At 39.0% G+C, this 26,101-nt stretch overlaps 1 protein-coding gene across 1 annotated transcript in view; it reads right to left on the minus strand.

Annotated features, from left to right (window-relative positions):
* The window catches only part of LOC120515669 (neurocalcin-delta), a 118,277-nt gene that overhangs the window by 10,668 nt on the left and 81,508 nt on the right, over window positions 1-26,101 (minus strand). Inside the window, exon 3 of the mRNA XM_039736887.1 lies at window positions 24,041-24,146. Within this exon, the coding sequence (XP_039592821.1) occupies window positions 24,041-24,146 (106 nt within the window). The remainder of the gene's footprint in view (window positions 1-24,040; window positions 24,147-26,101) is intronic.

A 26,101-nucleotide genomic window follows, 5' to 3' on the forward strand; every position in this document is an offset into this window, starting at 1 on the left:
TTGGAAAGGCACACAACTGTCTATATAAGGTTCTACAGTTGACAGTTCATGTCAGAGCACAAACCAAGCATGAAGTTAAAGGAATTTTCTGTAGACCTCTGAGACAGGATTGTCTCGAGGCACAAATCTGGAGAAGGTTACAGAAAAATGTCTGCTGCTTTGAAGGTCCCAATGAGCACAGTGGCCTCCATCATCCGTAAGTGGAAGAAGTTTGAAACCACCAGGACTCTTCCTAGAGCTGGCAGGCCATCTGAACTAAATGATAGGGGGAGAAGGACCTTAGTCAGGGAGGTGACCAAGAACCCGATGGTCACTCTGTCAGAGCTCCAGAGGTCCTCTGTGGAGAGAGGACAACCTTCCAGAAGGACAACCATCTCTGCAGCAATCCACCAATCAGGCCTGTATGGTAGAGTGGCCAGACGGAAGCCGCTCCTTAGTAAAAGGCACATGGCAGCCCGCCTGGAGTTAGCCAAAAGGCACCTGAAGGACTCTCAGACCATGAGAAACAAAATTTTCGGGTCTGATGAGACAAAGATTAAACTCTTTGGTGTGAATGCCAGGCATCATGTTTGCAGGAAACCAGGCACTGCTCATCACCAGGCCAATACCATCCTTACAGTGAAGCATGGTGGTGGCAGCATCATGCTGTGGGGATGTTTTTCAGCGGCAGGAACTGGGAGACTAGTCAGAATAAAAGGAAAGATGACTAAAGCAATGTACAGAGACATCCTGGATGAAAACCTGCTCCAGAGTGCTCTTGACCTCAGACTGGGGTGACGGTTCATCTTTCAGCAGGACAATGACCCTAAGCACACAGCCAAGATATCAAAAGAGTGTCTTCACTGTGAATTTCCTTGAGTGGCCCAGCCAGAGCCCAGACTTGAATCCGACTGAACATCTCTGGAGAGATCTTAAAATGGCTGTGCACCGATGCTTCCCATCCAACCTGATGGAGCTTGAGAGGTGCTGCAAAGAGGAATGGGTGAAACTGGCCAAGGATAGATGTGCCAAGCTTGTGGCATCATATTCAAAACGACTTGAGGCATTAAGCAAAGTTTAACATTAGTTCAACTAAGCAAGTGTCACTTTTACCTATATAGAGAAGACTTCAAGCTGCATATTTGACAGGTTGTGTGGCATTATAAAATTAAAAAAAAGGGATGTGACTGGGCCAAGAACCACCACCAGTCTCAAAGTACTCTAAAATTAAAGTCAATTCAAGTTGGGCAGCATGCACTGGTACAGTGCGTTGCTGCACCCACCACATGACGAAACAGCTCTGAATCCTGGTTGGCAACCTCCCAGGCAGACATGTAGTCCAGTCCTACACCCTGGAAATGATCCTCTATCTGCCGCAGCCAGGTATTATGTGGGCGACCCTCTTGGCCTGGTCCAGCCATTCATATCCCCAAACAATCAGGATCCTACAAGCTGGATCACCCTTGGGGAATCGTACCACATTGCCGTATTGCTGTAACTGATGCTTCCTCACAATGAAGGTAATATGCCTCATTCAGTACTCCATGAGCAACCGCTCATTTGATACAATGTCAAACCAATGGTACCCAAGGATTTTCCGGAGAAACACCGTACCAAAGTAGTCTAGTCTTCGTCTCAAGTCACTGGATAGTGTCCATGTCTCGTGACCATATAACAAGACAGGAAAGCACCGGGACTCTAAACACTTGCATAGATATCGGGAGCACCACACACCCCTTTTCAGTGACCTCATGACCCCCCCAAGCTCTCCCAATCTGTCTACTGACTTCATAGGAAGAGTCACCAGAGACATGAATGTCACTGCCAAGGTAAATAAACCTCTCGACAAGGTCAACACTCTTTCCGCAGACAGACACACTGCTGATGGCTGTGACTAAGAGGTCATTAAAGGCCTGAATCTTGGTTTTTATCGAAGACACTCGCAAGCCTAGATACTCAGACTCCTCGCTTAATCTCTCGAGTGCCCTGATCAAAGCCTCCATTGACTCTGCGAAGATCACAGCATCGTCAGCAAAGTTAAGATCAGTGAATCTTTCTTCACCAACAGATGTCCCACTGTCACTGGACCCCACAACCTTCCTCAACACCCAGTCCATACAAGCATTGAGTAGGAGCAAGAACACACCCCGATGAACCCCAGAATCAACTAGGAAAAACACACAGGTTCTGCCTCCACTCTGCACAGCACTCGCAGTACCAGTGTACAGGCCATTCATGATATCCAGCAACTTTGAGAGGATCCCACAAACTCTCAGAATGTACCACAGGGCAGCAGAATCAACTAAGTTGAACACTCTATGAAAATCGATTAAGGCTGCAAAAAAACTTTGCCGATATTTGCATTTGCGCTCCATGAGAACCCTCAGCGCCAGGATGCAGTTGATGGTAGTAGACTTCTTAGACGTAAAACCAGACTGCTCCGGTCACTGGTAAGCGAGCAAGTGTCCCATTTTCCACTCAGGTGGGAGGACGCCCGTCTCCCAAATGGAAGCAAAGATTGCTTGCAATGCCAGGACAACAGCCTTACCACCAGTCTGTAGGAGTTCACCCCGGATACCCCAGATCCCTGCAGCCTTCCCTACCCTCAGCTGGTTCACCACCTGTGCAATCTCAGTGAGACTGGGTGGTTCACAGCTAATTGGAGGATGAGCCTCAGAGATATCCAACGTCCAGCTGGAGGATCAGCTTTAACACTAGAATTACCAGAGCCTACGAAAAAACTCGTAGATACATCCCACCTTAAATTGCTTCTTAAATCCCCTCACACCTCTCCGCCAGCGTCCTTTGTCCTCTAAATGTGCTGTGATAAAGAGAAGCTAGAAGCAGCCGGCTATTCCATCCCCCCACCAATTTAGAATGTGCACGAACTTCTCCCGGCTCATGCCTTGATTGATTATCTGGGAGTGAAGTGGAGTTTTAGAGTAGAAATAATAGATCATTATTTGAAATAATAATAGTAATCTGTGTAAACGCATTTTTAAAAAAGAAACGTTTTTCATATTGTAGTAGTAAATGACAAAATGTAAGCATAAACTATATAATGTATGAAGCCTGAAGTCCAAATATCAAACACTTTCACAAAAGGTACAAATATAACAGAACAAGCATGCTTTTATTCAAAAATATAACTGCAGAAAAAAGCCGCCTTAGCATGCCACATTGACACATACTTACTACAGCTAGTTACTAGTTACTAAAATGTAAAGATGTTAGTTTTGGTAAATTTAAGTCCTTTGAGTATCTCGCCGTTGTTATTCATGGAGATTCTCACGTTCTAGTATTATCCGTGTATAGACCTCCTAAATATAACGCGTCTTTCTTTGAGGAATTCTCTGACTTAATGTCAATTTTAATTACAAACTATGACACACTCTTAATAGTCTGCGACTTTAACTTTCATATCGACAATCAGTGTGACCAAAAAGTAAAAGAATTCATGAACCTCCTGGAGACTCTTGATTTGAGACAGCTCGTTAATCAACCTACACATAAAGCAGGTCATACGTTAGACTTACTGATTACTAAAGGACTTAAAGTTGATATAAAGCAGGTCATTGATATTGGTCTATCAGACCATTTCCTTCTACTATTTAATATAGAAATAAAGATAGAAAACACTCATGAGAAGCATTTTGTTAAAAAACGCTTCTTTGACTCATCAGAAGCTTTAAAACTTACAAATATTCTAAGCAATCAGTCCGTTTATAGTGCCAACTATAATAGCGAGGATAATGTAAATAGTAAAGTGGAAAACTTTAATTCTAAAGTAAGAACTGCTATTGACATAGTTGCACCTGAAAAGACAGTTAAAAATCTTCTAGTATTGTTATTCCATGGAAGACCCAAAGAGTGTCTGATTTAAAAAGAACATGTCGAGAGCTGAGCGTAAATGGAGGAAAACTAAACTAACTATCCATTATGAGATATTGAAGGTTAAAATAACAGAATACAATAACATAGTCCGCCTTGAGAGACGCTGTTATTTCTCTAATATTATAAATAACAATGCTAGTAATCCCAGAGTCTTATTTTCTACAATTGATCGCCTGTTAAACCCAGGTAACACAAAGGAATGCCCCCAGAATACTTCCAGTGAAACCAGTGAGAACATTGCTGTATTTTTCAATCAAAAATTAATGATATTAGAATAACATAGTATATCTCCCCAACACTGGAACCTCCAAAGCCCCGTACTCCATTATAAACAAATTAAATCTTTCCAGGATAGATTTACCTGAATTACAAATAATCTCTCAACTGAAACCCTCCACCTGTCCTTGACCCAATACCAACAAGGTTTTTCAAAGAAATATCAGGCGCTAATTGACAATATTCTGACATAGTTAATTGTCATTAGATACGGGGTCTTCCCAGACTGTCTTAAGACTGCTGTAGTTAAACCCCTGCTCAAGAAAAATAATCTTGACCCTCTGCCTTTGAAAATTTTAGACCCATCTCTAACCTGCCCTTCTTAAGTAAAATTCTAGAGAAGGCAGTCATTATGCAGTTAAATGACCACCTCAATAAACATGCTATTCTTGATAAATTTCAGTCAGGTTTCAGAACAAATCACAGCACAGAAACTGCACTCGTTAAAGTAGTAAATGACTTTGGGTAAATGCAGACAGAGGCCATTTATCTGTTCTCATCCTCTTAGATCTGAGTGCTGCATTTGACACCATTGATCACAATATTCTTAGAAATCGCCTTAGTCAATGGGTGGGCCTCTGGCAGTGTCTTAAATTGGTTTGAATCCTACCTGGCAGGAAGAAAATTCTTTGTTAGTTGTGGTAATCACAACTCAAAGACACATGATATCCGATATGGTGTTCCACAAGGCTCTATCCTGGGTCCGCTGCTTTTCTCAATCTATATGCTTCCGTTAGGTCAGATTATCTCAGGTTACAACGTGAGCTACCACAGCTATGCTGATGACACACAGCTGTACTTACTCAATAGCACCTGATGACTCGACTCTCTCGATTCACTAACACAATGTCTTACTGGTATTTCTGAATGGATGAATAGTAATTTTCTCAAACTAAATAAAGAGAAAACTGAAATTTTAGTAATTGGCAATAATGGATTCAATGAGGTTATCAGAAATAAACTTGATGCATTAGGATTAAAAGTTAAGACGGAAGTAAAAACTTAGGGGTAACTGTTGACTGTAATCTGAATTTTAAATCGCATATTCATCAGACCACTAGGACAGCATTTTTCACTTAAGAAACATAGCAAAAGTTAGACCTCTTATATCATTGAAAGATGCTGAGAAATTAATTCACGCTTTTGTTTTCAGTAGACTAGATTACTGTAACGCACTCCTCTCAGGACTACCCAAAAAAGACATAAATCACTTGCAACGAGTGCAGAATGCAGCTGCTAGAATCCTAACTAGGAAAAGAAAATCGAACACATTTCTCCAGTTTTGATGTCACTACACTGGTTGCCTGTGTCATTCAGGATTGACTTTAAAATACTGCTTATGGTTTATAAAGCCTTAAATAATCTCGCCCATCTTATATATCGGAATGCCTGACACTTATATTCCAAATCGTAACCTTAGATCTTCAAATGAGTGTCTCCTTATAATTCCAAAAGCTAAACTTAAAAGAAGTGGTGAGGCGGCCTTCTGCTGTTATGCACCTAAAATCTGGAATAGCCTGCCAATAGGAATTCGCCAGGCAAATACAGTAGAGCACTTTAAAAAACTGCTGAAAACACATTACTTTAACATGGCCTTTTTATAACTTCACTTTAACTTAATCCTGATACTCTGTATGTTCAATTCATCATAATAACTATTCATAGTGGCTCAAAATCCATACTGACCCCTACTCTCTTCTGTTTCTTTTTCCGTTTTTGTGGTGGCGGCCTGCACCACCACCACCTACTCAAAGCATCATGATGCACCAACATTGATGGACTGAAAGCCAGAAGTCTACGTGACCATCATCATCAAGTCCTTCCATGAAAACCCTAAATACAAAGAGGACTGTTTGATTTATGTTAGGTAGATTGCCCAGAGGGGACTGGGCGGTCTCTTGGTCTGGAATCCCTACAGATTTTATTTTTTTTCTCCAGCCTCTGGAGTTTTTTTTTTGTTTTTCTGTCCACCCTGGCCATCGGACCTTACTTATTCTATGTTAATTAATGTTGACTTATGTTTATTTTTATTGTGTCTTCTATTTTTCTATTCTTCATTTTGTAAAGCACTTTGAGCTACATTTTTTGTATGAAAATGTGCTATATAAATAAATGTTGTTGTTACAGCGGTCACGGTAGCGTAATGGTATCAGCCGCTGACTAGTATTCAAAAGGTCAGGAGTTCGATCCCACACGATTCAGTTTTGAGAAGTAAACTGCTCTTATTCTTACTATTTTAGAATAAAAACATGAATTTGATTTCAGTGTATAACAGCCGATGTAATTTATGATACTTGCAAAGGTTAGGTTTTTTTTTTTTTTAATTCACTTTTCATTCTCTCAGTCGTGTTTAGGATCCTTCCCTACCCCCTCCCCCCCATCTGAGAATGCTGTTTTCACATAAAGCGTACTTGTGACTGCATTCTCGTACCACTGCTAGCGAACTGAAGTACCTGCGTGCACTTTTCGTGGCATTACACGTCTATTTTTTGAGCATGCCAGTGTCGCTCAAACACCGGAACATATGTTGGTATACAAATATAACAAAACAAGTGCACTTTTATTCTAGACTATAAGTGAAGAAAAAATAAAGCAAGTTATAGTAGGCGGTTGATACGAAGGCTTGCGTGGTGCAATGCTAAGAATTGCTGATTTCCGATCCGTGCTATATAAAATCATCACATTTAAATATTACCAATTCCCACATACCTTTCCTACATGCACGACATGTGTACTTGTTGCAGTGTACACATCTCTCTGTGCTATGGTTCCTATTACACTGAATGAGCACCTGACATTGTACTTTCTTCCCTATATAAATAACATTCGAGTATAGCGTGTCTCCAAATAAATCACATTCGAGCTATAGCGCGTCTTTATGTGAAAACAGCATTGTCAGATTCGGGATTGTGAACGCGACTGAGAGAATGGAACTGAATTAAAAAAAAAATAAGCTAACCTTTACAATTATGCATTTACACTGGCTCTTACAGACTGACTGAAATCAAATGTATGTTTTTATTCTAAAATAGTTCAGTACATGCAATATTATTTGAAAACGAACAGAGTCAGATCTGAGAATTCCCTGGAATTTGCAGCTCTATTCATTATCTTAAAACACCACGCACATTCACAGTAATTCTGTTATGTCCACCACTCACACCCACGCCCACAACCATACAGAACTGATCCCATATCAGAGAATTTTCACTTCCTGCATAAATTCACACCCGATCTGACGCTGTTCGTTTTCAAATAATATTGCATTAGTGCAATGATGTTTTCACATATATTGTCTCTTTCTTTCAGGTGTGTAATAGAAACCACAGCATAGAGAGAATTGTGTACATTGCTTCTTACAGGAAAAGGCAATGGAAAAAGTGCACTTGAATAAAAGTGCACTTTTGTTATACTTTTACACCAACATATGTTCCTGTGTTTGAGTGACACGGGCAGATGGGGAGTGTCTGATGATTGCATATAGCGCCGAAGTTACTGCTCTTTACCATTCTGTCCTCTGCATGTCCTGGAGTACAAAAGAAACAGCATACAGCATGTGGTGACTGGCAGGAACACTCAATAAAACTGAATAAAAAGAAAATCAAGTGACAGTGAGATACGAAGAAGGCAGCTTCGCCAGTGTTTGTGTGTCAGAACCCTTTGGGGGTGGGGGGTGCGTTAGTATGCATCGTGGTACACTGCAGAGCTATAGCGCATCTTTATGTGAAAACAGCCGTGTCAGATGGGGTTGTATGGATTGATTCTGAACGCGACTGAGAGAATGAAAAGTGAATTAAAAAAAAAACAAAGCTAACCTTTACAAGGATCATAAATTACACCGGCTGTTACAGACTGAAATCAAATGTATGCTTTTATTCTAAAATAGTAAGACTAAGAGCAGTTTACTTCTCAAAACAGAATAGTGCAGAATCGAACTCGCGACCTTTTGATTCCCAGTCAGTAGCCAAATGTGTTGTGCCACGGAGACGATCGTAATTAGTGGATGCCAATGTCACATGTCTAGGCGGCTTTTTTTTCTGCAGCTATATTTTTGAATAAAAGCACAATTGTTGTCTTATATTTGTACCTTTAGTGAAAATATTTCTTTGATATTTGGACTTCAGGCTTCATACATTATATAGTTTATGCCAACATTTTGTCATCTACTACTAGAATATAAAAAACGTTTCTGTTTTAACAATGTGTTTACACAGATTAGTGTAGAAACGGAACAGACATGAAATGCGTGTGTTCCAAATAACGATCTATTATTTCCACTCTAAAACTCCACTTCACTCCCAGATAATCAATCAAGGCATGGGCTTGGAGAAGTTCGTGCACGTTCTAAATTGGTGGGGGGGATGGAATAGCCGGCTGCTTCTAGCTTCTCTTTATCAGCACATTTAGAAGACAAAGGACGCTGGCGGAGAGGTGTGAAGGGATTTAAGATGCGATTTAAGGTGGGACGGATTTACAAGTTTTTTCGTAGGCTCTGGTAATTCTAGTGTTAAACAGCTGCTCAAAGTAGCCAGCCCAGCGGGTCACAACTGCAGTGTCATCCATAAGGACTATTCCATCATCTATATTTTATGGTGGGAGTACCTTTTAATTTCTGTGAGGCAAGCTCTGGGGAAATAGAAGTGAATAATTCTACACTATGGTGAACATTTCTCAGAAGTTTAATGTTTTTATGTAAATAGAGAGAGAGACATGCAAAAAAATCACGATTGTGGTGCTTAGTACTTTTAAAGAGCTACCCTATGCTTCAAGTATACATATCGTGACTATTATCATTAGTGTGCAAGTTACTGTATATAGTGAAACCATTGTAATTTTTTCTCTTATGTAAGTATTTCCATAAATGAAAGGTCTAAGGAAAACAGGAAAAAAACAGGAAACAACATTTTGGAATGTACTGCATGTACTTTAAATATGTATGTGATCTTTTCTATTTTCAGTGAACAATTTCACATATATTGTGTTTGTTTCAATAGGCTTGATGGAGAAACCTCTTTGATGGAGGTTGCCACCACACCACCCTTCAGTGTTGAATCAAACTGTGTAGGTGAAATTTCGTGCATTGTAATTTAACAGAGCTTTTCATCAACAGTTGGTACATGCCCAATTGTGTGCCTTTCGGGGCAAAGCAGTGCTAGAAAAAGTCCAGAGAAGGTAGATTGGGCTTATTCCATGACTAAAGGGGATGAATCATGTGGAAAGATTAAAGAGCTGAGCCTTTTCAGTTTAAGCAAAAGAAGATTAAGAGGAGACATTTTTGAAATGTTTAAAATTATGAAGGGAATTAGTACATTGGATCAAGAAAATTAGTTCATCAAGAACATGAGGACACAGTGGGAAACTTGTTAAGGGTAAATTTTGCAAAAACATTAGGATGTTTTTCTTTACACGGAGAACCACAGACACAAAGAATACGCTGCCAAGTAGTGTGGTAGACAGTAACACATTAGGAACTTTCAAAACAAGACTGGATGTTATTTTAGAATTAAGTGGATAGGACTGGCGAATTTTGTTGGGCTGAATTGCCTGTTCTCATCTAGAATGTTCTAATGTGTTCCCACTTGTGCATTTAATGTGATCACACCTCTTAAATCAACTGTATAAAATAAAAAGTAATGGCACACTAACTCCATGTGCACCTATGCCCTACACACAAAAACTATAGATAGGCTGAAACAGATTGATTAAACATTAAAATAATTCAATTTGTGGAACATAACATATATTGTTTTCATATATTTTCACTTTAAACGTTAGCAAAGATTAAAGCATTTATTAGTAAAAAGCAAAACAGCATATTTCAATCACTTGGTCACATAAAATGAAAAAATAAGGAAAATGAAGTAAAAAACATTAGTTAAGTAAAAGATTGTAAGGAAAAAGAGCATATAAAAATTATACACAGATATTTAATGTAATATGTGTGTGAAGTATGTGATGATAAATTGTTTTTAAAACACTCCACTGTCTCTCGATGTTCTATTTTTTCATTTGGTTAAAAAACATTATACAACAAAATACTGCACACTGCCAGCATCACTTCAAATAATGGGCTTACAATGTAAAGATAGAAGAATGGCTGGAACATGGTGCTTTGGTTATGAATGAGGCACTTTTAAAAAAAAATAAATATGATTTTAGTACAGCTATACTGAAATGATGACACACATATTAAAATCACATACATGCATTATTTTACAGAAGATGTGTAAATAAACAAAGAAAGCTTTTTAATTAATTATTTTTAATGTCATTGGTTATTTGGACTTTTGTGTTTAATTTTGTCAGAGAGACCGAGATCACTCTAGGTATATTACAAAAAAACACAATGATGCTTTTATTTGGAAAATGTAATAACAATAATAAGTAAATGTTGCAATATAATAACCAATTTAAAATGTAGGCTATAACTTAGCACAAAAGGAGTTCTTTGTTGCTTTAACTCCTGTATACAATTTTAATACATATTGAATTATTAACCTTGCTGTATCATCAGTCACATCATTTAAATTGGAAAGGTGAATCACCCCTTAGTATCAGCAATGACAATGACAGCTGTGCACAGAATGGTGGAACTTAGCCAGAGACGTTGTTTGAGACAGCACTGTCCAAGAAGCCATATTTGCTGGTCCAAATGCTGTTTTGCAGATAGAAATAAACTCCTTAGACCAACTTAGTAATCTAAAATTAATAAAGGAATATAGCCTGCCCAGTGGTGAAATAATGACCCTCTGTGGAGGGAGTAGCATTAAATGTAAAGAGGAACACACAGGAATTTTGCCCTCAGTCCCACTGTGCGGCTTCTGACAGCTCTCCATCTCTATTTTTTCAGTAAGACTGCTGTATCCAAATCTGTACATGAGGCAACCAGTTTACTATTGCACTATGCATGTAATTGCATACAGTGTCCAGTGAACTGAGAATGTAACAATTATTTAACTTTGTAATAGTTATTCAATGTGTATACAGTAATCCCTCCTCGATCGCGGGGGATGCATTCCAGAACCCCCCGCGATAGATGAAAATCCGCGAAGTAGAAACCATATGTTTGTGTAGTTACTTTTATATATTTTAAGCCCTTATAAACTCTCCCACACTGTTAACATTATTAAAGCCCTCTAGACATGAAATAACACTCTTTAGTCAAAAGTTTAAACTGTGCTCCATGACAAGACAGAGATGACAGTTCTTTCTCACAATTAAACGAATGCAAATAGATCTTCTCTTCAGGAGCAGAGAATTTCAGAGAGAGAGAGAGAGCGCTCGCAAAGAAAAGCAAACAATCAAAAAAACAATACGTGTGCTTTTAAGTTTGGCGGCATTTTTTAAAGGAGCGTCAGTATCTTCTAAGCAAACAGCCTCTGTGCAAACAGCCCCACATCTCCTCCGTCAGGCGCAGAGAACGTCAGAGAGAGAGAGAGAGAGAGAGAGAGAGAGCGCGAGATTAAAGCAGACCATCAAAAAATTAATAAGTGTGCTTTTGGAAGCACCGCGATAAAGCGGCATTTCTTAGAGGTGCGTCCGTATCCACTAGGCAAACAGCACCTCTGCTCACAGCCCCTCCGTCAGGCGCAGAGAATGTCAGAGAGGGTAAGACAGAGGCAGAGACAAGCAAACAATCAAGCTCCGCGCGGGACGCATATCTTATAGCATTGAGGAGTTTTAGTTAATATGTAATACATGCTCTGATTGGGTAGCTTCTAAGCCATCCACCAACAGCGTCCCTTGTATGAAATCAACAGGGCAAACAAACTGAGGAAGCGTGTAGCATAAGTTAAAAGACCCATTGTCCGCAGAAATCTCTAGTAACCAGCTTAAAAATCCGTGATATATATTTAGATGTGCTTACATTTAAAATCTGCGATAGAGTGAAGCCGCGAAAGTCGAAGCGCGATATAGCGAGGGATTACTGTATATAGCACATAACCACACACACATTTCATACACAATATATGAACATTTATATGAACATATATGAACATTTCCTTTCAAATTCTAAGTGTTATTATGCATTTTCCAAAAAAATAAAAAAAATGAAATTTGACTTTTGGTCTTGCTTCACAGAGTGACATCCTTAAAGTTCAACCACTTTTCTTAGCACACTCTAAAATTCATCAATATACTGGTTAGATCTCCCAGATGTCACTTTACATTCCAAGTACTTTTTATTGCATTCAAGAGCTGATCCCTGGTTGATGGCTTTGCAGTCCACCTAATGAACTGCTTTAATGAATGCTGAACTGAGCCAAGTCTGAATGTGAAATGCAAAATAAGTGTGGAGTTGTACCTTATCTGTAAAAATGGGAAAGTGACAAAATTGCAGAGTAAGAACTTTGATTCCCAGGAAATGATTGGTCAGAATAAAACCATCATTATCATTCCTACTCCCACCAAGTTCTCTGAGCAATGTGCCAGGTTTGCTAATGGATTTGACAAGGATATTCAAGTTTGGCCAGTTAGCACATCATAGAGTAGGTCAGTGCAGGCCGTATTTCAATTCTGAGGTGGGCAGAGGAAATTTACTCAATTTATGGTGCTTTGAGCCAAAAAGGTTCCTGGTTTTTCATTATAATTTATTGGCATATTTGTGCTTTTTCATGTCTGTAAATATCTGTCTGATACACATGAAATTCATTATATTCCTGAAAATATTTGTAATTGTTACAAAAGAATGAATAAACAACAAACACTATACAAGGGAATTCTTTTCACATCTGCAACACGGATGAGATTAAGAGAAATTTTAGAGAAATGTGAAAGGAAAAAAGAAAACCTGTCATTACAGCCCAATTGCTACATGTTTTCTGAAATGTCACATTTCATATACACATTTTTCAGAAAGATTCTTGCAGAATGGCTCAACTAACGTGTCCATGTGTTTACTTCTAAGCAACTATAAATGCAAAGTAAGTTGTATTTCTAAAATGTTATTATGCTTTAAAGAATTTGATACCAACATAGGAGCAAAAGTTACAAGTATTGAAAATTATACTTGATAACTTCACTGAATTTAATTCTGAGCATGGTGCCAATTGTGTAGTACTTGCATTTTCTTTCCACAACACAGTGGATTTTCCTTCCACCTACTCAAAGACCTGATACAGGTATACATTAAAGTAGATGGTAAGCTTCCACACAGTGTTCATTTTAACATTTTAATGAAATTTGTACCGTTAGCGTGGGTGAATAAAGCCATTATCATGCACAGTATAACAAGCAACTGAATGGAGCTTGCTTTCTGCTCGAATCTAAGGAGCCTGGGTTTTGCCCCATGTAACTTTGTGGTGCTGTTAAATGGACCTAGAAAATCACTCATTGAAATACTGAAATTAAATCAAATATTTTTTTTCTACAATAGCAACAAGAAAGTTTTTTTTTGTTGTTGTTGTTGAACAGCATGTATTCGCACCAGAAAGAAAAAGAATATATTATATTGTGATCTAATACTGTCAACCAGGTGAGCACCTCACCAATTCTGAGGTGGGGGTTGAAAAGGTATTGTTAATTTATGTGGCCAAAAAGAAGTCTGTCTGCGTTTTCTGTACTATACAGAACACGGAGCACAGGCAAGAAAAAAAACAAAACATGTTCAAATGACAACCCATGTTAAAATGGCATAACGTTTTTAAATAGTGACGTTTTCATGTATGAATGTGTGTACATGTGCGAGAGAGGCAGAGACAGGTGTAATGAAACAAGTGTGCTTTTATTCAGGAATAAAACTGAGTAACAAAAAATTTAAGTGACAACAAGATACCAAGGAGACATGATACACCAGTGTTTGTGTGTCTGCTTATATGCCTTCAGTGATATCTTTTACAGGTAACAAAACTTTACGCCGTCTGTTACAGACTGAAATCAATGGCTTCTTCTTTTTGGGCGCATACACTGTCAGCATGGCACTACCAGATCTAAACACTAGTGTGGCGATTTGCTCGTGTACTAAAGTGACTTTAGCTGCAGGTGGAAGTCCCATTTTACTTTATGGTGCCAAGCAGAGTGCAGCAGTCTGTTAGCCAGCGAAAGCCTGCCTTTGTCCAGTCTGATAACGGTCACAGGACATCATATCTTTGATTGCCGGTACAACAAATAGTTCTGAGCAGGCATCAACCATAGTGATGCTCTAGTGAAAAGAATGGAGATAAATGCCATCAACTCAGAGAGTGCAAGGCAAGTTCATTGTACCATGTGAACTAATAAAATTGAATAATAAAAAAAGCGCTAAATTTTACAAGTAGCCAAAATTTGCATTGGGTGTTACAGACTCAAATTAAATGTATGCTTTTATTATATTATAGTAATAATAATAGCAGCTTACTACTCAAAACGTGACCAGACTCAAACTTGGAACCTTTTGGTTATAGGCAGCAGTTCTTACCTCTACACCATTTAAGAATACATATCAACTTTCTGTCGATTGACATTTGAGCTTAAGTTTTTAACTCATTGACAGCAACATGTAAATTGAATGATTTTTGATTACACGTTTATTTGATATCTGGACTAAAGTCTTCATACGTTATACACTTCTCGCCATTATTAGTATAAAATGAAAGAAGTTTCTGCTTTAGGTATGTGTTCAGCATTTCTTGCATTTCCTTTCATCCTACACTTATCCAGATCTTTGTAGACATGGAAAACACATGAAATGCATGTATTCCAAATAACAGTATACTGTATTATTTACCCTATACAACTCCAGATCTCACACAGATAAGGAGTCTTGGCTTGAGCTGGGCTCTGTCAAGGTAGGGGATGGGACAGCAGGCTGCTTGCTGCTGGTGCTGATCGACACATTTGCAAAACAAAAGACGCTGATGAGGAGAGGTGTGAAGGAATTTAAGGTGGCCAAGGATTTCGACTTTTTTCATAGGCCTCAGGGATTCTTGTCTGAAACGTGTAGTGTAACGAAAAAAGAAAAGCGATTGTTTCAACAACAAATGATGCACGACGAGTGCCACCTTTTGGACATTTTTGTTAGCTTGCATGTGAATTACTACAAGCAGCTACTGCACCATCCATTTTCTCTGACTGGCAGTATATCAAAAGCCTTTCTATTTTCTTTTTTTTTTCTCCTGCTTAGTGTTATGCAGGTGTGTGTGGGTGTACGTTGCAAAGAACTAACAACTACCCAAAAGTGCCCATGAGGGTTGGCTTTTGGATTAATTCCAGTGCTTCCAAGATCAATTCTGGCTACCTTCAACACTAAATACTTTGATGTACTCCATAAATAAAATGTGTAATTATTAATACAGGGATTTCATATCAATCTACAAAGAAAATAAGAAAAATGTTGATAGGATCAGGCCATTCAGTCCTCATCACTCATGAATTCCATGTTCACGTTACTTATGTAAAATATCATCAAATTGATTTTTGAAAGGTCACAAATTACTTTTGTCCACCACATTCATTTGGCAATATTTAAGAAACATTTATTGCTCTCTGGATGAAGAAAACTTTCTAACATTTGTGTAAAATGTATCCTTAACCAACTTCCATCTGTGTCTCCTTTTCCTTATTGAACTGCATTGAAAATCTGTTGGAATCCACTGTACCATAATTATGAACATGTCTATTACATCTCATTTAACCTAAGTTTGCTTAAATTGAAAAGATTCAACTTATAAAATTTTTCTTTCTACCTAATACCCTGTGTCCTGGAATCCATGTAATTACTCTTCATTAAGTTTTTCTCTAGTGTAGACACATCATTTTTGTAATACAGTGGTCAGAACACAAAATACTCCACAAAAGACCTCACTAGTTCAAGTACCACCCATCGTTTATTTTACCTGGACACACAGAGTTATGTAAGATAATGTTATATTAGAGTTGCAAATTGCTTCCATACAATGTCTGGATATAGACAGTGAATATCCATGTGGAGCCACAAATCATTCTCACTTACAAGTAAACAATCAGAGATGTGCATATGATATTACTCATTTTGAAATTCAGTTTGTATTTAATGAGATATATTAGAACTCTTATTACTGCAAGTTCAGGGGGCAATGTGAAGAACCCAGCCACAGGGGATGCACAAACCGGTGTGTTTCTTCTTGATGGTCCCAGGCCCAGATAAATGGGGAGGGTTATTTCAGGAAGGGCATCCGGTGTAAAATTTTGCCAAATCAATATATGGACAACAATACAAATTGCACCGGGTTAACAACGACTGCCACCAGGGTGCTGGCGGAAATTGGGCTACTGTTGGCCGAAGAAGAAGAAGAAGGAGAAGGATAAGAAAAGGGTGGGGTGGGGAGACCTGTCCAGGGGCAGGAAGAGAGAAGGAAGGTAGAGAGAGTGGAACTGAGGGTAAGAACTTTGAATGTTGGCAGCATGACTGGTAAGGGGAGAGTTAGCAGATATGATGGAGAGAAGGAAGGTTGATATATTGTGTGTGCAAGAGACTAAATTGAAGGGGAGTAAGGCCAGGTGGATTCAAATTGTTCTACTATGGTGTGGATAGGAGGAGAAATGGAGTAGAGATTATTCTGAAGGAACAGTATATCAAGAGTGTTTTGGAGGTGAAAAGAGTGTCAGACAGAGTAATGATTATGAAGCTGGAAATTGGAGGTGTGATGATGAATGTTGTTAGTGCATATGCCCTTTAAGTTGGGTGTGCAATGGATGAGAAAGAAGATTTTTGGAGTGAGATGGGTGAAGTGATAAACTGTGTACCTAAAGGACAGAAAGTGGTGATTAGAGCGGATTTCAACGGACATGTTGGTGAAAGGAAAGAGAAGATGAGGAGGCGATGGGTAGGTATGGTGTCAAGGAGAGGAATGAAGGTGGTCAGATAATAGTGGATTTTGCCAAAAGGATGGACATGGCTGTGGTGAATACGTATTTTAAGAAGAGGGAGGAACATAGGGTGATGTACAAGAGTGGAGGAAAATGCACACAGGTAGATTACATCCTATGCAGAAGAGTCAATCTGAAGGAGACTGAAGACTGCAAAGTGGTAGCAGGGTAAAGTGTAGTTAAGCAGCATAGGATGGTGGTCTGTAGGATGACACTGGAGATCAAGAAGAGGAAGAGAATGAGGGCAAGCCAAGGATCAAATGATGAAAGCTGAAAAAGGAAGACTGCAAGGTTGAGTTTAGGGAGAAGGTGAGACAGGCACTTGGTAGTAGTGAAGAGTTACCAAACAGCGGAAAACTACAGCAGATATAGTGAGGGTGACAGCAAGAAGGGTGCTTGGCGTGACATCTGGACAGAGGAAGGAGGAAAAGGAAACCTGGTGGTGGAATGGGAAAGTACAGGAGAGTATACATAGGAAGAGGATGGCAAAGAAGAAGTGGGATAGTTAGAGAGATGCAAAAAGTAGACAACAGTACAAGGAGATAAGGCACAAGGTGAAGAAAGAGGTGGTGAAGGCTAAAGAAAAGGCGTATGATGAGTTGTATGAGAGGCTGGATACTAAGGAGGGAGAAAAGGACCTGTACCAATTGGCTAGACAGAGGGACTGAGCTTGGAAAGATGTGCAGCAAGTTAGGGTAATAAAAGATAAAGATGGAAACGTACTCACAAGCGAGGAGTGTGTTGAGCAAGTGGAAAGAGTACTTTGAGTGGATGATGAATGAAGAGAACAAGAGAGAGAAGAGGTTGGATGATGTGGAGATATTGAAACAAGTAGAGCAACGATTTAGCAAGGAGGAAGTAAGGACAGCTATGAAGAGGATGAAGAATGGAAAAACCGTTGGTCCAGATGACATACCTGCGGAAGCATGGAGGTGTTTAGAAGAGATGGTAGTGTTTTTTAACCAAAGTGTTCAATGGAATCTTGGAAAGTGAGAGGATGCCTGAGGAGTGGAGAAGTGTAGTGATGCCGATATTTAAGAATAAGGGGGATGTGGAGAACTGTAGTAACTACAGAGGGATAAATTGATCAGCCACAGCATGAAGTTATGGGAAAGAGTAGTGGAAGCTAGGTTAATAAGCGAAGTGATGATTAGTGAACAGCAGTATGGTTTCTTGCCAAGAAACAGCACCACAGATGCAATGTTTGCTCTGAGGGTATTGATGGAGAAGTATAGAGAAGGCCAGAAGGAGTTGCGTTGTGTCTTTGTGGACCAGGAGAAAGCATATGACAGGGTGTCTCGAGAGGAGTTGTGGTATTCTATGAGGACATCAGTAGTGGCAGAGAAGTATGTAAGAGTTGTACAGGATATGTACGAGGGAAGTGTGACAGTGGTGAGGTCTGTGGTAGGAGTGACGGATGCATTCTAGGTGGAGGTGTGATTACATCAGGGATCAGCTCTGAGCCCTTTCTTATTTGCACTGGTGATGGACAGGTTGACAGACGAGATTAAACAGGAGTCCCCGTGGACTATGATGTTTGCTGATGACATTGTGATCTGTAGCAATAGTAGGGAGCAGGTTGAGGAGACCCTGGAGAGGTGGAGATATGCTCTAGAGAGGAGAGGAATGAAGGTCAGTTGGAACAAGACAGAATACATGTGTGTAAATGAGAGGGAGGTCAATGGAATGGTAAGGATGCAAAAAGTAGTTGGTGAAGGTGGATGAGTTTAAATACTTGGGATCAACAGTAAAGAGTAATGGAGATTGTAGAAGAGGTGTGAAAAAGGGAGTGCAGGCAGGGTGGAATGGGTGGAGAAGAGTGAAAGGAGTGATTTGTGACAGACGGACATCAGCAAGTGAGAAAGGGAAGGTCTACAGGACAGTAGTGAGACCAGCTACGTTATATGGGTTGGAGACGATGGCACTGAGCAGAAAGCAGGAGACAGAGCAGGAGGTAGCAGAGTTAAAGATGCTAAGATTTGCAATGGGTGTGACAAGGATGAAGAGGATTAGAAATGAAGTCAGCTCAAGTCAGAGATTGCTTTGGTTTGGACATGTGCAGAGGAGAGATGCTGAGTATATTTGGAGAAGATGCTAAGGATAGAGCTGCCAGGCAACAGAAAAAGAGGAAGGTCTAAGAGAAGGTTTGTGGATGTGGTGAGAGAGGACACGCAGGTGATGGGTGTAACAGAACAAAATGCAGAGGTCAGAAAGATATGGAAGAAGATGACCCACTGTGGCAACCCCTAACGGGAGCAGCTGAAAGAAGAAGAAGAAGGGGACAAAGTGAAGATTGTTGTAAAATTGGCTTGAACAAAGAAAGCAAAGGGTTATATCAATCAATCAATTAATCAACATTTATTTATATAGCACATATTCATACAAAAAAATGTAGCTCAAAGTGCTTTACAAAATGAATAGAAAAATAGAAGACACAATAAAAAATACATATAGTTTGAGGAACTTTTTTTTTTTATTATTAGATAATATGAAAAATGCCATCCCTCACGGATAAGTACTGCTGCTCTTTTAATAATAAAAAGTACTTTTTCATGTGGTTAGTTTGAGAAAGAAAAATTTAATGACTTGGCCATTTTCATATAAATCACCAGAGAAAGGTAGACAAGTGACATTCACTCATATGAAGAAGTACTTTTCTCAATTAAAAGGCACAAAAACATGAATGTTCCCTTTTCATGTGCAGATAGCACTGTACTAGAGGGGCCTGGATACTATTCATATTTGTGCAAACACGTAGAAGATGAAATTCAATATCAGTTAATATAAAACATTACATGTAGGAAGTATACATTTTAGATGTGAATACAGAATTAGCATTTTAAACTTTGGAAACATACTTATGAGAAGGACCTAGGAGTTGTAGTGGACTCTTCACTATCTACATCCAGATAGTGTACAGAGACGATTAAGAAGGCTAAAAGGATATTAGGTACTTGAATTGCTTATAGTGCAGACTGGTGGAGAAAGGAGGAAAGGATGAGGAATTGAACAACAGAGTGTGACATCAGAAACCAAGCAGAGTCATAACCAGGAGATCAATCAGAGAGAAGAATATAAGCCCAATGCATAAACTAAAACCCAGGGGGCATCCTAACCAGATCCCAAACCACCTCAACTGACTTCTCTCGATGCAGAGGAGCAGCAACTCTACTCCGAGTCTCTCTCAGATAACTGAACTCCTCACCCTATCTCTAAGGGAAAGTCCAGCCACCCTGTGGAGAAAACTCATTTTGGCCACTTGTATCCACAATCTTGCTCTTTCGGTCACTACCCAAAGCTCGTGGCCATAGGTGAGGGTAGGAACGTAGATCGACTGGCAAATCTACAGCCTCGCCTTTTGGCTCAGCTCTCTCTTCACTACGATGGATTGTTGCAGAGCCCGCATTACTGCCGATGCCACACTGATCCATCTGTCAACATCCCGCTCCATTCTTCCCTCACTCGTGAACAAGACCCCAAGACCCCACTTGAACTCCACTTGAGGCAGTAATGTGTTCCCAGCCTGGAGAGAGCATTCCACCCTTTACCGGCAGAGAACAATGACCTCGGATTTAGAGGTGCTGACTCTCATCCCCGCCGCTTCACACACGCCTGCGAACAGCTCCAGTGAGAGCTGGAGGTCACTGTCCGCTAAAGCCAACAGAACCATGTCCTCCGCAAATAGCAGAGACGAGATTCTGAGGTCACCGAACCAGACCCCCTCCGCTCCTCGGCTGCGCCTAGAAATTCTGTCCATAAAACTTATGAACAGAATCAGTGTCAAAAGGCAGCCCTGGCGGAGTCCAATAGGAAACGAGTTCAACTTATTACTGGCAATGCGGACCATGCTCCTGCTCCTCCTGTGCAGGGACTGAAAGGTACCCCGTACTCTTGAAGCACACCCCACAGGATGCTTTGAGGGACACAGTCGAATGCCTTCTCCAAATCCACAAAACACATGTGGACTGGTTGGGAAAATTCCCATGCCCCCTCCAGGAACCTGACCAGGGTGTAGAGCTGGTCCAGTGTTCCATGGCTGGGACGGAATCCGCATTGTTCTTCTTGAATCCGAGATTCGACCATCGACCGAACTATCTTCTCCAGCACCCCTGAATAGATCTTACCGGGGAGGCTGAGGAGTGTGATCCCCCCGTATAGTTGGAGTGCATCCTCCGGTCACGCTTCTTAAGAAGGGGAACCACCACCCCAGTTTGCCAATCCAGAGGCACTGCCCCCGATGTCCATGCGATGCTGCAGAGACATGTCAACCAGGACAGCCCCACAACATCCAGAGCCTTCTTGAGGAACCCAGGGTGAACCTCATCCACCCCAGGGGACCTACCACCTTGGAGCTTTTTAACTAAATGGTGACTCTGGCCCCTGATATGGTCGGACACCCCCCGGAGTCCTCCAGCTCTGCTTCCTCTAAGGAAGACATGCTGGTGGGATTGAGAAGATCCTCAGAGTATTCTTCCCACCAGTCAATAATGTCTGCAGTTGAAGTCAGCAGGGCACCATCTCCACTGTGCACAGTGTTGGTGGAGCACCGCTTTCCCCTCCTGAGGCGCTTGACGGTTTACCAGAACCTTCTCGGTGCCGACCGAAAGTCGTTTTCCATGGCTTCCCCAAACTCCTCCCATGCCCGAGTTTTTGCCTCTGCAACAGCCAATACCACCACACGCCCGGCGCACAAGTACCCCTCAGCTGCCTCTGGAGTCCCACTGGTCAACCAGACTCGATAGGACTCTTTCTTCAGCTTGACGGCCTCTCGAACCTTAGATGTCCACAATGAGAGTGCCACCGACAACCTTGTGGCCACAGCTCCATTCTGCTGCTTCAACAGAAAGTTAATGCTTAAAATTACATTCATATAGTGTTTGCTTGACTCCTATAGAAGAATATCTATTAGAATATGGTATAGTCTTTTAACCACTTGCTATATCTGAGATACAGTGTGTAAATTAAGTCAGTTGTAGTTGTTGCTTAGAATAGGTCCCAGTGTTAGAAGGGACCAAAAGTACAGTATAAAAATGGGATAAGCATATGGTTTTCTGACCATTTAGAAATGGTCCAGCTGTATAAGCAAACTTAAAGAAATGAAACAAGATTTATAAGCTTTAAAAAGAACATTCTTAAACGAGAACTTTTCTTTTCTATATCAATTTTTTCTCTATATTTTGTAAAACTGTTTTACTTTGAAATTTTACTAAAGTTTTTAAAATGAAGATATTATCTGTGGAATCATTTCAACATGTCAAGCTTTTGCCAGAATCCCATGAAGCATGCTGAAGCTGTAGAACTTTGGTAATTTTGGGTAAAAACAGCTACAGTCAAGGTAATGTCAACAAAAGAATAATGGACTTCTCAAAAAGAGGGTTTAAATACCATCATACATGATGATGTCATGATGGCACGACCTCCGGTGTGTGCCCCAAGCAACCTGTAATTATTATAACCTTGCAATTCAATTCAAAAATGACTTGGCTGTCAGAAACCAAGGTGGCATCATGGTAAAAATAATAAATAAACCATTAGCTGAAACTATCAAAAGTATTAATGCAGCCACAAAATGAAAGTAGAGCAACCCCCACCAAGTATACAAAGATTCAGGGGATAAAAAAATCCAGCCATGGGAAATGTTCTTAAACTGAGAAATAATGCATGTTCACCCATGACTGTAGTATAGCCCAACATGTGTACAGCAAATCAAGGAAGAATACACTTAAGCTATATAACACCTGAAACACAATATATAGCTTTGGTGTATGTATTAGAAAAAAGACACAGAAGTCCTAGAATATTTCAGAGAAGGGTGACTAGGCTAATGCCAAGACAGCTACAAGCAAAGATTAAATCAGTTGAACATTTAAAGTTAAAGCAAATAGAGATTATGAGGTGACATGATTGAATTGTTCAAAATTACGAAATGATTTACTATGGTGGATCCTAGAGGTTACTTTAAACTAAGTTTGTCAAAAAGAACACAAAGACAGTGATTCAAACATATTAAGAGATGACAAATGTTGGCATTTTTCTGTTAACAAGCAGAACTATAGACACATTGAATAGAAATCTAACTCTCTGTAATACTTCTGGGATGTTCAAAAGTCATCTTAATGTTATTTTGGAAAAATTTGGTGAATATAAACAACTAGCTTTGTTGGGCTAAATGACAGAATCTTGACAAAATTGTTTTTGATTAGTAAAAGTCTGAATGGCCTCATGGACTTGACACAAAAAATGTATTTTTCAGTGATTCATTTCGCAACATCATTATATGATTACAAAAGTACAGTCATTATTTAGCATATATCTAAGGTGAATGTATGAATAACTATCTATGCTGTAATAGAAAGCTTTGGCTCTTTAATTAAAGAATCTAAATAGCCTTAGTTCACTGTGGTTTGATAAAAAATCAACAGCAAACCTTCAAGCTTGACTTCATTTGTAACTGTTCTTGTGAATTTGAGTCAATTTCAATAAAATGTTTTGAAGGAAATAAGACAAAAACGTGTAAGTCTATGAAGTAATTCCTGATTGATTATACTCCATATTGAAACATTCTGATGATGTTCTCATGAAATGAAAAGCTACAATACAACAAATTTCTGATATGACAGAATACATGCAGAAGAAAGCAACACAATTAATAAACAAGTTACATTAATACTATGTTATGGTTTTTTAAGTATAGAATTGGAAGAGAAAATACATAATCACTCTGGTTCTACATAGACTATTAATGAAAGACCTTCTGCAACAGAAAATGTGGGCTCACTAAATAAATTAAAATAGTATTTTACTGAATTTTTGACTCTTTACAAACAGAAGATACTTTTATACACAAAAAAACAAAACAGAATATTTGAATTGAAACATTAATGCTAAACTAAAAATAATGCCCTCTTTGTCTTTTAGCCATCATTCTTTATATTGAGACAAGTCTTAATTTTATGATAATGAGGTGAAATACCTTTTACAATGTAAATAATTTGTTGTATTGTCATAGATCAGAAAGATAAATTAGAAACAAATGTATAGTTAAAAAATTATGTTGGGATTGTACCATCACGGTTGGTATCCATTTGTCTAAATATTTTCTCTGTTCTTTTCTCGGGGGTAGACTCATCCTCAGGCATTTTCATAACTGATGAAACCATCTTGTAAATTGCCTATAAAGCAAACAGATACTCAAGTTAGTGCTTACCTTACAAAAGGGAAAGCTACACAAACTTTGGTCTATAGTTGTTGACACATTGTACTAGTACAGCACAAGTGTAAAGGCAAATCTTTTAAATGAATAAGTAAGACAGTTCATTCTTCTATCAACCCAGTTTCCTAAGGCGGTCAGCTGAAACCCATCTGAAAGTATCTTGAATAAGACAAGAAACTAAACCTTGATGTGACACTGGTCCACTTCAGAGTACACTTGCACACATATCTTTACCATATTGGGCAAATTTAGAATTACCCAATTAATTTAACATGTATCACATTGACAATTTGATTGGAGAAGAAAGAACTATGCAGACATGACAAAAATGTGTAAAATTATATTGGCACCTATTGTTCCAGTAATGTATCCATCCTCATTCCTTGAGTTGAATGGAAAAAGGATGGAACAGGAATTCAGTGGGTAGCACTAATGCTGAAAGTTTTATTATGCTCATTCAATAAGGCTATATTATGTTTTGACTTTAATTCCTTGCACAGCTCTAATAATTACAACTACTTTTTAAATACCATTAGTCATATGACATTATTGATAGATATATACATTTGGAAATGCTCATACACATCAGAATTAATACCATTTTTTCTAGTAATAATTATTTTAAATACATGCATTTAAATACATACAATGAGTTAAGTTTACCATCACAATAAATATCAGTAATAGTTTTTGACCTAAAATGGCCCTCTTACAGAGAATGGAGAGGGTTAAAATATGTTTATTTAGTTCTAAGTCTTTCTGTAAGGTAAAAGCAATACTCTTCTCTAAAAATTCCATTTGGCTAGTGAGCACTCTATTGAATGTCAAAGACAAATTATCTTTGACAACATCTTGCTTCTGCTGAGACACTATTGAAATTACTTGTGCATATGTACAAGCATTGCAATATCATAATATTTGTCTCTTCGTTTTTCCATTCAAAACTTTTTTGTGAGAATTGTATATCAATTTGATCTTCCCATCTGTATTATCTACCACAGGTGTGTGTCATTTCTTTTTTTAACTTAGCTATTTAGTATTTGTTAAATATCTAAAACAATCATAAACAATGCAGTTTACAGGGTATAATTAATATGAAAATACAGACTATAAAATCCACAACAGTAATATAAATAAGCAACCCCACACCACCTAATATTATTTGGCATGTAGGGGTGCTATAGCAGAACTCAAACCTAAAAAATCAAGCAAGAAGGTCTAGGTAAATAAAGAAAGATAATACATTACAGTACAAACACATATACAGGAGAAAGTAATACAACAAAGCAGGATGACAATAAAACTGTATAGAAATACACAAAATAATAGAGTTTCTTGGAGATTATCTAATAAAATAGTGCCCCATTAAACACTAGAATTACCAAAGCTTACAAAAAAAACGCGTAATCCTGGCCCACCTTAAATCCGTTTGCACTTCTCCATCAGCGTCTTTTGTGTTATAAATGTGTCGATCAACACAAGCAGCAAGCAGCCTGCTATACCATCCCCCACCAATACAGAAAGGGCAGAAACTTCTCTCATCTCAAGTCTGTTTTCCTGTGTGTGAGTTGCTGGGAGGGTAAATAATATATAGTTATTTGGAATACATGCATTTCATGTGTGTTCCGTGTCTACAACAATCTATCAACACACATTGTTAAAATGAAACGTTTTTCATGTTTTAGTAATAATTGACAAAGTAGACATGAAATGTATAATGTGTGAAGCTTGAAGTCCGAATATCAATAAACACTTTCACAAAAGGTAAAAGTATAATAAAACAAGTGTGCTTTTATTCAAGAATATAGCTGCAGAAAAAGAACTTGCATTAGGGTGCGACATTGACACACCTTTAATATGACCGCCTGGTGGTGCAGCGGTAAGAACTGCTGACTCGTAATCAAGATGATCGTG

This window comes from Polypterus senegalus, chromosome 15, assembly GCF_016835505.1.
Source record: "Polypterus senegalus isolate Bchr_013 chromosome 15, ASM1683550v1, whole genome shotgun sequence".
Taxonomy (NCBI): domain Eukaryota; kingdom Metazoa; phylum Chordata; class Cladistia; order Polypteriformes; family Polypteridae; genus Polypterus; species Polypterus senegalus.